Below are 13,463 nucleotides of genomic sequence, written 5' to 3'. Positions count from 1 at the left end.
ATGGAAACACAAAAGACCCTGAATAGCCAAAGCAATCTTCAGAAAGAAAAGCAGAGCTGGAGGAATCAGGCTCCCTGACTTCAGACTATACTACAAAGCTACAGTAATCAAGACAGTATGGTACTGGCACAAAAACAGAAATATAGATCAGTGGAACAGGATAGAAAGCCCAGAGATAAACCCACACACTTATGGTCACCTTATCTTGATAAAGGAGGCAAGAATATATAGTGGAGAAAAGACAGCCTCTTCAATAAGTGGTGCTGGGAAAACTGGACAGCTACATGTAAAAGGCTGAAATTAGAACACTACCTAACACCATACATAAAAATAAACTCAACATGGATTATGTGGCTCTCCTACCCTCTCTGCTCAATGTGGGCTGCCTTGTACAGTCCCCGAATCCCTCTGTGTGCCTTGCCACATGGAGAATATATATGACTTCTACAAAGCAGATATGACTTCAGAGCGCCCACAATTGGATGGGAAGCTCTCCATCCAGTGCTACTTATAGGCCCTGGGCCGATGCTGCATGTTATACCGTCAAAAATCCAGAACCAGTGGGAGCAAAGTATGGGGCTCAGAGGGCAGAAGGTGGGGACCCTATTTACACGAGGCCAAGAGTATGTCCTAAACTCTTAAGACAAGGACTCTCTTCTCCTCTGCAAATGATCACAAGAGAATCGTTTCATGTCCCCTTCTTCTGACATCCTTTCCTGGGCCTAGGCTACAGTCCCTTTGGAAGTCACCCAAAGTCAAGAATGAAATTGCCTCTAACTTGAATTAAATGAAAGAAAGCAAACAATCCAAGGTCAAAGCTGAAGCCAGTGGGTACCAGCCACCTGGGGAGGTACTGTGTGAATCAGAGTGACCATGTCCTGTGGAGGCCAGGATTCGTTTCTGATGAAGTCAGGAGTGATTCGACTCTTGGTTTATAGTTTGCCACCTTTTAAAGTCTGGTTGATGTTGAAAATTCTTACCCATATTTTCAGTATACTTAAGTGTTATCAGTGATTTTTTTTCTTTGCCTGGTAGTGTTGGAAGTTGATTTTATTTTCACCTTACTTTCTGAAGTTTTCTGCTAAAAATTATGTACCAATTCCATAATCAGAAAAGAAATGAAGCTTCTTTTAAAAATAAAGAGAAACCCATATACTTAAAAAATAAAGGGGGGGTGGTTCCTACCTGTTTAGCCATGCCCAGATGGACATCTAAAAAAGGCAGGTTTCAGTGTGGGAAAAGGCATGTGCTGAAGCATCAGAGCATGGATGCTTTAGCGGTGTCCTGAAGCATCTTGCCCCTCTCTGCTGCACTGGGTGGGATGCTGGCTGCCTCCATGGGAAAGGAGTCAACTTGGACGTCTCTGCCTCTGCCCATCCACTGTAAAATTGTTATTGGTTAATTGCTCTGGCATCCTCTGAATTCTTATGACATTCTAATTTTAGTCCTTAATCTCATATGGAATTTGATCAATGCCGCTTTGGATCTCAGCACCAAATTGTAAACTTTCCTAAGGGCAGAGGGTGCATTGCCCTTCTCTTTGGAATATGAGAGAGTCTGGAGTGTAGATCCAGAGACACCAGAACCCAAAGCCAAAGCCAGCTCTTTTCAAGCTGGGTGACCTTGGACACGTGACTCGGCTTCATATTTTGGAGACTGTTTTCTCCCCTGGAAAATAGAGAAAATAATACAGTATGAGGTTGATTTGAGGAATTATTTGTCATAGAGTTTGGCAATGGCAGACAGGAAGAAAATATTTGTTTCTTTACCTGCTTTATGAGTAGAGTGCTTAGTAAAATGCTTGTAAAATGAATGAACAAACCTCTGTGTGTTTGCCGGAGGTAGGAGCCAGTTTTCTGGGAGACCTCAGCACAGTTAGATCTTGGAGAGTATGTCTAAGTGGATCATGCCACATCCTTGCTTTCACACTTCTTCTTCCAGCTGGCATCGATCGACATTTCACTCCTGATGATTTACAGTTTATGATCTTTCACACACCCTTCTGCAAGATGGTCCAGAAATCCCTGGCTCACCTGATGTTCAATGACTTTCTGTTAGCCAGTGACAACACACAGACCGGCCTCTATAAGAGGCTGGAAGCCTTCAGGTGAGTCCTCTTCATAACAAGAAGGAGGCTTCCTCATGCCTTGAGTCTGGAACACCAGCCACTCCTGTGGGAAGAGACAACAATCCTCCAACACAGTAGAAATGACACCAAGTCCTCACGTGGGTTAGTGCATTATTGTTCTCAGAGACCTCACTCTGTATCTTAGGGAGCACAGGGGCCCTGCCAGAACCTCTAGATCAAGTGACTATAAGAAGCTTCGGAGAGTAATAAAAAGGGGAAAGGGAGTGTGACTAAATTATTCAGGCAATAAACATGTTATGAACATCAACTATGTGTCAGACATCATACTAAGCTCTGGGGACATAAAAGTGGACGTGACTCCATGATACCTGCCTAGAGGATCTCACAGTCTGTACAGAAAGAAACACCTAGAAGCAAATAATCACAATGCAGGATGGCAACTTGGGGAGTGTCTGGTCTCATTCCCACTAGCCATTGGCTTAATGAACATCTTGCTTGTTGCCTCAAATCCCCGCACCTATGAAACAGAGATAGTCCAGCTCACTCCCCTTTGATGTCAATAAAGCAGGGAGAATGCTGTTTATTGATGCGATACTCCAAGACATTCAGAAAAGAAGAATACAAAGAGTTCTCACTGGGAAGGGAAGCTTTCCCTTTCTTCTTGGTATCTGTTCAAGTTTTGGAGTATTTTACCAACATCTGCCCCTGTTTCTAACTACTACTGCTAACCCTGCCACTAACATCCAAATTAGCACAAACACTGCTTCTAAGACCTACCCCATGGAAAAAAAATTTTCTAACATATACCAAAGATAATAGCTTAATATCCCTAATAGCTTAATATCCCTAATAAACTCTCATCAATAATCAGAAAAACAGGGCTTCCCTGGTGGCACAGTGGTTGAGAGTCTGCCTGCCGATGCAGGGGACACGGGTTCGTGCCCCGGTCCGGGAGGATCCCACGTGCCACGGAGCGGCTGGGCCCGTGAGCCATGGCTGCTGAGCCTGCGCGTCCGGAGCCTGTGCTCCACAACGGGAGAGGCCACAACAGTGAGAGGCCCGCGTACCGCAAATAATAATAATAATAATAATAATGTTAGAGAAGCTGACAATGTCATAGAGAAAATTAGTTAAGGAAGCATGCTAAACAAAATGTATAGCATGATTTTACTTTCTAATAAACTGTATAAAGTTAGGAATGGATTCCACAAGAAAACTATGACCTAAGTGCTCTCTCTGAATGGTAAGACTATTAGTGACAGTTTTCCTCTGTGTTTTCTGTATTTCCAAATATTCTACTATAAAAAACATGTGTCCCAAAGTCTTCTCTCCAGTAGCTGTTACACTTTTCCCATTGCTGCATTCCTTCCCTCATGTGGCTTCTCGCCTGGCCTATTCCTCTGGCTGCCTCACAGGGGGCTAAAGCTGGAAGACACCTACACTAATAAGGACGCAGAAAAGGCATTTCAAAAGGCCTCTCTAGACGTGTTCAACAAGAAGAGCAAGGCCTCCCTCTACCTCTCCACACACAACGGGAATATGTACACTTCATCCCTGGATGGATGGATGCCTGGCCTCACTTCTGTTCCAGTGAGTACTGCATGTGACCCCACCTCCTCTTACCCATGACCTCTGGTCTGAGGGTTCAACCAAGTTTTGTTCCTCTTCTGGTTCAGAAGTTTTTCAAAAAGGAAAGAAAGAAGGAAGGAAGGAAAATGAAAGAAACAGGTTTCAAAGATGTATGTGTAGGCAGATTTACCATCAGTATTAAACAGTGGTCTCCAAAGTGAAGTGCACGTATGATGCCAGGGGATGAGCAAGACCTATTTGGTGCAGCAGGAAAATAGTAGAACTTTTATGCATATTTTGATCTCATCCTTTAAAATCTCTGTACTCAGTAAAGCATGTTGGTCAAGAGATTCTAGCTTTAGAGCCCACAACCTGTGTTCAAATCTCTTTACGATTTATTAGCTTTGACTTTGGAAAAATACTTAACCTTTATGTGCCTTCTTTTTCCCAACTATAAAATTTGTACAATAACAATACCTACCTTCTAAGGTTTTGATGAATGTTAAATGTCTAAAGCACTTAAAACAGTAATGCTCAGCAGGGGCTCAAATGTTAGTTTTTATTTTTATAAATATTCTATTTTGTGGATTTTACAAGAAAACACTTGTACTAGTACATGCATACAACATGAGAAAAATATATATGTATATCATTGGACTTGCTCAAATTATTCCTAATGAGGATATAATAAAAAAAGTTACAACTGCTGAAGCATTGCCAGTCAACATGGGAGCCTTGAGGTGAGTCCAGTGGTCTGACCTTCACTTGGAGGTGCCTTCAGAGTTCACTGAATTCATCTTGTCTTCCTGGGTGGGGAGAAGTTCCTTTTACATCCCAGAAATTCTGTTATGCTCACTGTGACCTCTGTATCTTAGACTTTAGCTGTTCTCCTCTTGGTAAGTTTTCCTCCTTCTGGGCCTACCCCCAGGGTCTTCCAGAAGTCCCTGTTTGTGTAGAGTGCCCAGAACCCATTTATAGTTGCAAGAGGTTGACTAGACTGGTGGATTATTTGCAGTGCGGAACATAATGTTGATGTGTGGTTTTAGGTTTTGATTTCTTTCCCCGCAGTCACTCTGCCCAGGACTTGCTGGCTCCAGGATTGGTGGCTTCTCTTACGGCTCTGGCTTAACGGAAAGTTTCTTTTCATTTTGGGTGTCCCAGGATGCTTCTCCAGGTGAGTCCAGTCTTTTGATCAGGCACTTCTGGCCAGTTTCATCTGGTAAAAGAAACCACTTTCTGCCTCACCACTACCAAGGCTCCCACCTTGACAGAATTATGTTGTGATTAAGAACAAAGGAAAGCCCTGAAGGGATTTAAGCAATAGAGTAAGTTTGTCTAATTCATGTATTAGAAGCACTTCCCTGGTTACTACTTAGAGACTAGACTGATGAGAAACTAAGGTGAATATGGGGAAACCAGTCAGATTGTTCCAGCAAATAGTCTAGGCATGAGGTGATGGTGGTGGTTTGGTTGTAACTGGTTAAAGAGAAATTGATGGATTTGAGATATCCAGTAAACATTTGTTGATTATTTTATGATGGATGTGATCAAGGGCACACATCTAAGTGCTAAATGGGATACACCTTGACTAAATGAGGGTCTGCCTGTATGTTTTGCCAACATTATGTTTGCTGAGCTTTATCATTTCTTGACATTCTAAGCCATACACAGAGCACTTTCCCCTGGGGCAGGAGCTCCCACAGAGCCTGGCTCTCCATTGGACTTGTGATTGGTAGCACTGATGACAATGAAGTAAGTTTAAGAGTCTTACTTTTGCTTCCCAGTCTCCCCCCGCCGGAGAAGCTGGTATCCAGTACATCAGACTTGCCAAAATGTCTCACCTCCTGGAAGCATATGTCTCCTGAGAAGTTTACAGAAATAATGGACCAAAGAGAACAATTCTACCACAAGGGTAAGAAAAAAGGCAGAAAGAGAGGAGACGAAGGCAATTTTTCTCAGATTCTATGCCAGGAGCTGAGAGCCAGGGATTCATCAGAAGTCTAGAATATGGTGGGTGAGAGTGACGACTTCTATCAGATATGATAGGGAGAAGGTTTGTTAGGTTCAAAAGGGGAAGAACTGGGTGGGGAATCAGAAGACAGAGTTGGGAAGAGGTAGGAGGCAGCATGTGGCTTCCCAGCACTGAGCACAGATAACCACCCAAAACAGGATACTGGACGATGAAGTCCCATGGAAGCCAGATGTATGGGCTTTGAAAATACTATCTATGCCACAGTTGAAAAAGCCCAGATTTTGGAGCCAGATATCAAAGTCTAAGCTGAGCTGTGATACTTATCAGCTCTTTATCTTTGATAAAATTATTGAACTTTTCTCAGTTGCCTCATTTCTAAAATCATACGAACTTTGCAGGATTGCCAAAGAGATTAATGAATTAATTAATGATAAATAAGTTATCAGTAAATATTACTGTCTTCTTCCAGCTACCCCCTTTCCTTACCAAACATAAAACAAAATAGTGCCCCCAAAAAGCAACAAAGGAAAAGTACACCAAAGCAAAAGTTAGGACTGGAGAAACCAGATGGTGGTTTTAAAATCAGGGTAACCATAATTTTTCAAGCAAAACTTGGGACCCATGACTTGCCCTGAAAAGGAGACTGAACTTATGGAATTGAGAATGTTCCAGAAAACCTAGACCTAGTAGTCATTGATCTTATCTGGAACAGGGGACATGTTAGAGCAAAAAAGAAGCCAAAATAAAATAAAAATAGGACCTCTGAGATGAACGTTAATGGACAAAACTTTGAAATACTACAATGAATCAGAGTTGGAAAACTTAGGGCTAGGAAGGAAATGTCTGTTAGAAAACAGGATGCTCTGAGGTACACCTCAAGCTAGGTACCATTGGCAGAAGGACATGATGAAGATTTCAATGGAGGGAGGGCATGTTTACTGCAGAAAAATGGCATACTCCTATAACAAAATTTCTAGTAGACAAGTCTTAGGTACTAGCTCCAAGAGAGCTGCTTCTGGTTCTTCTGATGGCCCAGTGCTCTACTGGGTGTAGACTAGGTGACCTCACCACCCCTCGCAGCACAGCCAAGGGAGCTCCATGTGAAGGTCTAGGCATCCCTATTACCATTTTCTCTTCCTCAACCCCATGCAGCCCTTTGTGAGTATTGCCTCTTCTCATTCCACAGTGAATTTCTCACCACTTGGTGACAAAAACAGCCTTTTCCCAGGCACTTGATACCTGGAGCGAGTGGATGAGCTGTATCACCGGAAGTATGCCCGGCGTCCGGTCTAAAGGTGATGAGTGAAATTTTAGAGTGTAGGTGGCTTAAAGATTTTCCTCTGGGTAACAGATGCAGTTCTGAGAGTGTAAACAGGCCAGAGAGGGTTCGTAGCTTCCAAAATGATCAGAAGTGGGGAGTTTGTACCACGAGGACCAAGTAAAACTCTTGGGGCTCTTTGCCCATGAAAGGCAAAAGCTGGGGGAGGGGCATGTTCTTAAATCTTGAATCTGAAAAAAAGAGTCAACTTGTTTACCTGATCTACTCATGATAGGAAGCTCCCCTAGAAGCTTGATAGAAACAAAATTAGCATCCATAACAGAAGCAGGCAGGCTGTAAACCTGAAACTATGGAACTGATTACTCCAATGGGGTGAGTCAGTAACAAAGATGAAGAGCATCAGAGAAGGAACACACCAGTGTGTTGGAGAGACTTATAAAGGAACAGGGTGCTGGGGATTCTGTGAGAGGCAGAAGCCTTGGCTGGAGGGAACCTTAGGCTAAGGGGCTGTGGGCAATCCTCCCGTCTTGTGATTCCTTCTGGGGAGAAGAAGTGAGATTTAGGAAATAAGTGGGAAGGGCATAAGGAGAGAAGAGTTTGATGGAAGTGGATGGAATCGTGAAGAGAAATAGGAGAATTCTTTATGGTACTTTTTAAAGGAAAATCAAAGATTCAGAATTAGAATCTTGTAGTGCATGAACCCAGATATCTGCCTTCAGTTCATCTTCCAAATTGGGAAGATAAGCAGAATGGAAGTGTGAGAAGCAATTTCTTTTACAACCCATAAATCTCAACAGATCAGTCCCTGCACCTGAATACTTCATCTATATTTTCCTGTTTTTAAATTTCCCCCCCTACTTTGGTATATGAAGGGGGAAGACTAAAAAGGTTTGCCAAGGGCAGGGTAGGGAACAGGGAAAGATGAGGAAGAAGTCCTGGGTAAACGAGATACCCGGACAAAACAGGAAAACTGCAGGATAACGGGTGTCCTCTGTTACTGCTAACCACTGCCAGCGTTCTCAGCCCTGTGGGGCAACTGAAGTGTGCCTCTGGGTTGTTAGGAAGTAAACGAGGTTGGAAAGGGGGCCGGCCGGCCAGGCTACAGGGTATGGTTGAGAACGGCAGGCTCCATAAGCAGACTCATCAGACTTTGGCGCTACCAGGGAGTCATCTGTTTGTTTGCTTATCTGTTGTCTGTTTGTAATATGGTTCTTAAGGTCAAGTCAGTGGCAAAGAGGGGGCCAATTAAATGTGTCAAGCTAGTTCAGTCATCAGAAGCAGAGAGAGAGGAGAAAGAAGAGACAGAGAAAGAGAGAGAAAATTGGGATTTTTCAAGGGAGAGTTTCCAAAGCAGGTTCCCTCCCTCTCCTGGTCCACATGCTTAAGCAGCATTGTACCAAGAAAATAAAAGCTGGGCCTCATCTTTGTCTCACAGGAGCAATGAACCTACACCAGTGAGATGTTAGCTGAAATAAAGATTGTATGTCAGTGCAGTGCTCTGCGGAGCTCTGCCTCTGCACTGCCCAGCCTGCTCTCCCATCACAGACAGGACGTGTCAGGGGGACCCTGCCCACCTCCCAGCCTTGGTTCCCATGGCATTGGGCTCAGGGCCCTCAGGCGTCCAGGTTTGTTGCTGGAAGGGCAGTGGAACACCCTAGACCTCGGGATATCTTTAGGAGAGCCTGCCTCGGGTAAGGAGCAGGTATGGGGAAAGGGGGCATGCCCAGGGTGAGACTCATGAGTGAATGTCCTTCTTATGTTTCTTTAAACTTTACAGATATGTGGAGAGGTTCCTTGCAAAAGTACCCTATAGAATTTCTGCCCTCTCTCGATCGTATAAATGTCCCCCACCCTTAACTGGTAAATAGGTTAGATTGGACACTGCAGCCCCCAAAAGCACTGGCCCTGTAGAGTGAGGGGGCATCCTTAGTGGGTCCTTCATGTCTTTCCTTGCTGCAGTCACTGTCATGGGCTTGTGGTGCTAGAGGAGCCCTTTGTGAAGAGGGAGATGGAGGGATGGAGGGAAGGCTCAGCCTTGAATCACAGACCAGAAATGTGGCAGATCCGTTGTCTCCTTCAAGATCCGGATAACTTGCCTCTCATTTGCTATAGCTTTGTTGTTATTGTTATTATTACATTTCTGTGCTGCTAGTTCTTTCTTTGTTTCGTAGGGTTTTCTGTGAATTTCTAAATTTTATGTTTGGTACTAAGCTAATAGAACACAATTAAAAAGTAGGGAAGGAGGGAATAACTCCCATACTTCTTGGAAACCAGAACACAACCAGTGCAGCAGCTGTCATGCAGGGAAACCTGCTGGCCCTCCTGGCTCCGAGGTCCCACTCTCCCCACCAGCATGTACACCCACAGCAGTGAACTTGCCGAGCACTCACCTCACACCCTCCTTCTCTCTCTTCCAATTCCATTCTCTGAGAGGTACAGGGGAAACAAAGGGTGAAACACAGCCTTCACCCCCCAGCTTCCTTCCCTGATCGTAAGACACCTTACAGACACCTTACAGAGCCAGAAGACAGGGGCCAGAAATGACCTCAGGAGATGAGGATCAAAGCTCCTTTGTCCCGTGCCTTGTTGGCGTTACCGGCACAAGTGAGCACAGGGCAGAGGTGAATAGATTACGTTTTTGGCTCCTGCAGCCAAAAACGTTGTTTCAATCCCTAGCAGGAAACTTTTCCCTTAGAGGATGGTTTTTCCCTCTTGAGCTAGGGCACTGCTTTATCTAGGATCTTGTAAAATAGCAATGGTTCAGGGGCGTGAAGTTATGTAAGTTATTAACTTATTTACTTGTAGAAAGTTTCCTCTGGCACCCCAGCAAGAAAGGGGCACTTTGGGGCTTCCCTGGTGGTGCAGTGATTGGGAGTCCGCCTGCCGATGCAGGGGACACGAGTTCGTGCCCAGGTCTGGGAGGATCCCACATGCCGCGGAGCGGCTGGGTCCGTGAGCCATGGCTGCTGAGCCTGCGCGTCCCGAGCCTGTGCTCCGCAACGGGAGAGGCCACAGCAGTGAGAGGCCTGCTGTACCAAAGAAAAAAAAAGAAAAGAAAAGAAAGGGGCACTTTGGAGGAGGGAGGATGGCTTCTGTCAGTGGGGAGGAGGGCTGGCGTGGGCAGGCCGCCCTAGGGATAAGAGGACACTGGTCACAGGGGGATGAGGTGCTGGGCCCGCCCACTTCACTGCTTGCTCCAGGCTGTTCGATTCACAACAGCACCAGAAAATCCGAGATAAAGCCCTGCGTGAGCGCTAATCCTGCATCAGCTGACTCCCTTCCCAGGCCCTCTCCAGGTGCTCGCTGAGCCCTTGCTCTATTACACCAGCTGTAGCTGCCACCCAGAAGCCCCCCTTGGCTGATCCCCATTGCCTGCTCCTCCTCAGCAAGCTGTTTGGGGGCCCTCAGTCTAGTTGGCAGCCCTGGCAGGACAATGTATGCCTTTCCTAGGATCTCTGGAGTAGTGTCTGTAGTCGTGGGAGCAAAGCCCTTATTCACCTGAGTTCTTTTTGTTTAATTTTTATTTTATATTGGAGCAGAGTTGATTAACAGTGTTGTGTTAGTTTCAGGTGTACAGCAAAGTGATTCAGTTATACATATACACGTATCTATTCTTTTTCAAATTCTCTTCCCATTTAGGTTATTACAGAATATTGAGCAGAGTTCCCTGTGCTATATATAGTAGGTCCCTGTTGTTTACCTATTTTAAGTACAGCAGTGTGTACATGTCAATCCCAAACTCCCAATCTATCCCTCCCTCCCATCCTTCCCCCCTGGTAACCATAAGTTCATTCTCTTAGTCTCTGAGTCTGTTTCTGTTTTGTAAATAAGTTCATTTGTGTCTTTTTTTTTTTTTTTTTTTTGCAGATTCTGCGTAAAAGCAATGTCGTATGATATTTGTCTTTCTCTGTCTGACTTACTTCCCTTAGTACAAAAATCACCTGAGTTCTTGAGGCAGGAGACTCTGGGCCTTGCCTTCTATCCACATAGTTTGCTGGGGGGTCTTGGTGGCCTGAGCAACCAGGACCTTCTGTGTCACCGAATGCCGCAGCCAGGGCTGCTGCCACTTGTGAGTCATTTGGACACTATGTGGGGGTGATATTAAACATATTTAATGAGACTATCAAGGTGCTGCCCATACCGTGCACGCCGGCAGAATATGAGCCCTGGTTCAGCTGCAGGGCACCCAGGAGGGCACTGGTCATGGTCACCGCTGCACAGAGCTTTCCAGCCCCTTCCTTTCCCCCTCTTCACTGACTTTGATACTAAGCCCTAGGACTTCCTCTGGTACCTCCAGCAACTACTTCATTAAAACTGACTCCTGCTGGCTCTGCACAAAGCCCTCTCCCCCTGTTTAAGGTCAGCATATGAGGGAATGATTTTCCAGTTGCCCGGTCACCATTTTCACCCTAAGGTAGGCTACTATCTACTATCATGCAGATAAAGAACTTACCTACGTGGGAAAAAAATCACCCAGGACAACCTACAGCAGGAGAGGATGGAGTGATGACTTGATAAAGGCATTGAGGCCTGTTACACGCATCTCAAGCAAGAATACCAACATGTCACAGTATATTGAAACAGATGTGGAGAGTGGTCCAGCCCCCTGACCATGAGGCAACTTCTGGTCTCCAGGGGACATACTAAACACACACACACACACACACACACACACACACACACACACACGTACGTACGTACGTACGTTTCTGAATCTCAGAGTCCCAGGAGCCTGCATTCGGAGGCCAGTTCCCTCCTGTCCCAGTATTTGTCTGCCTCCCTCACTGAGCTTTCAGCAAAACGTCTGCTTCCCAGCCAAGACACACAAGAAGGAAATTCCACTCTAAAGTTAGGCGGTGCAGAGATGTCACAAACCACAGAGAAACGCGAAGGAGTAAACAGCACCAGCTGGATCTTAAACTTAATCTTGCCTTTTTAAATTTAGGAGAGTTTACGTGGACAGCCACAGGACAGGGTGATACTGTGAATGTGTCCCATGCCTTCACAAGCTACCCATGTCTAGGAAGATATTTGGGGATGCTCAAGTAATTTGGGTTTCTAGAATTGTTTTGACCACCTTAGAGCACAGACTATGCTCTACGGTTTGTCTAGAGGCTTCTGAGAAGAGGCTGAGAGGCTGAAGACTGAGCTCAATTTTTAGCTAAGTTTTAACTTATCAATCTCAGCCTGTTTTTCTAGCTATCGATGGGCTCCAGCGCCCACCGCCCCCCCGACCCCCACCAGATGCTTCTTGATCTCTTTCCAGGCAGAGAGAACAGGCTGTCTGATGTCAGGACACCCCGTGTCCAGATTTGGCAGAACATTACCACAAAGGCAAAGGGAGGGCCGTTTGGTGCACGGGGTTCTATGTCAGCGACTGAGACCTGGTTGTCTGCTCTTAAAGAAAGACATAGGGATGAAGAAACCAAGTAGCTCGGGCACTTCCCATACACTTTTTTAAGCCATTCAATCCTGAGAGGCATCATTATCCCTCTTACTGATGAAGGAACAAAGGCTTAGGGGAATTAAGCACTGTGCTCAAGGTCAAAGCAGCTCAAAGCCACCCTGCTGTTCGAGTTCAGGCCCATCCCCTTCCAGGTCTGCTACTGCAAGGCCCTAATACATGTTATGAGCTCACAGCAGAGGTCAGCACAGCAAGCGGTTACTGGTGGAGCTTCTACCGACCTTTGGTTCAGTCACAGCTCTGAGGCCACAGTGTTGGGTTTGCTCCTGCCACTGTCAATCAGCTGCCCAGTGCCGGGCCTTCTTAGCCTGCCTTGTCTCCAAAACAGATGCTGCTGGGCACAAGGTAGGAATGGATCATCCCCTACAGATGGAGTAAAAAACCCTCAAAAGGTGAAACCCTTAGGGTGCAGGAGTACCATTCTGCCATGTTTTGTGAAAATCATCTTTAAAAAAAATACATCAAGTAATATACTGCCCAACCCATACTGAGCTGGCTTTGTGAACTCATCAAACAGCCTCAGGCCCTGTGCCTTTACTCACACTTTTTTCCCCTTATGAAATCTTTCCAAACATCTCCTGGGAACCACCCTCCACAGCTCCAATTACTTCCTCCTCTGCTCTCAACAGAATTCATATACACCTGTTGTGGCACTTTCCTCACTGCTTCCAGTGACCTCTGTGTGCTGTCCCCCCAGCAGATGGAGACTTCTATGGGAGCAGTCTGAGCTTTAATCCTCCTCCTCCTAGGCAGAGCATCTAACCCAGTGCCTGGCACATAATGCTGTACATGTTTGTTGAATTATATTTTCAATGTGCATCTAAATTCCCAGATGGAAGGGATATCTGAAATAGCATAGGAATTTGCTCAAATACCTTGAGTTTTGTTCCTGTAAAAATGCCTCTTAAAAACTTGAGAGACAGGAGAGGGGGTCCTCTTCAGAGTACCCACAGGCAGGCGTGCAGTCCGCCCATCTGGATCTCCCTTTACATGTCCTACCCTCCTGCAACAAAAGCCCAGCCCCACGGCTGCCTGCGGATGCCCTCTGGTGGCTCTTCAGGGTAATGACAACACAAAGGTGCCCGGAGAG

At 45.6% G+C, this 13,463-nt stretch overlaps 1 protein-coding gene across 1 annotated transcript; it reads left to right on the top strand.

The window, feature by feature from the left end:
- Window positions 1-424: 424 nt before the first annotated feature.
- HMGCS2 (3-hydroxy-3-methylglutaryl-CoA synthase 2) lies at window positions 425-6,923 on the top strand (the record flags this gene model as incomplete). The annotated part of the gene is given in 11 exon segments (XM_079698449.1): window positions 425-511; window positions 515-542; window positions 545-571; window positions 1,942-2,107; window positions 3,505-3,646; window positions 3,648-3,679; window positions 4,727-4,740; window positions 4,743-4,836; window positions 5,443-5,570; window positions 6,817-6,863; window positions 6,867-6,923. Coding segments are annotated over 11 exon segments (822 nt in total).
- Between the last annotated feature and the right edge of the window lie 6,540 nt (window positions 6,924-13,463).

Source organism: Hyperoodon ampullatus (genome assembly GCF_949752795.1).
Source record: "Hyperoodon ampullatus genome assembly, chromosome: 2".
NCBI classification, from domain to species: Eukaryota; Metazoa; Chordata; class Mammalia; order Artiodactyla; family Ziphiidae; genus Hyperoodon; species Hyperoodon ampullatus.
This window is presented reverse-complemented; position numbering and strand designations above follow the sequence as displayed.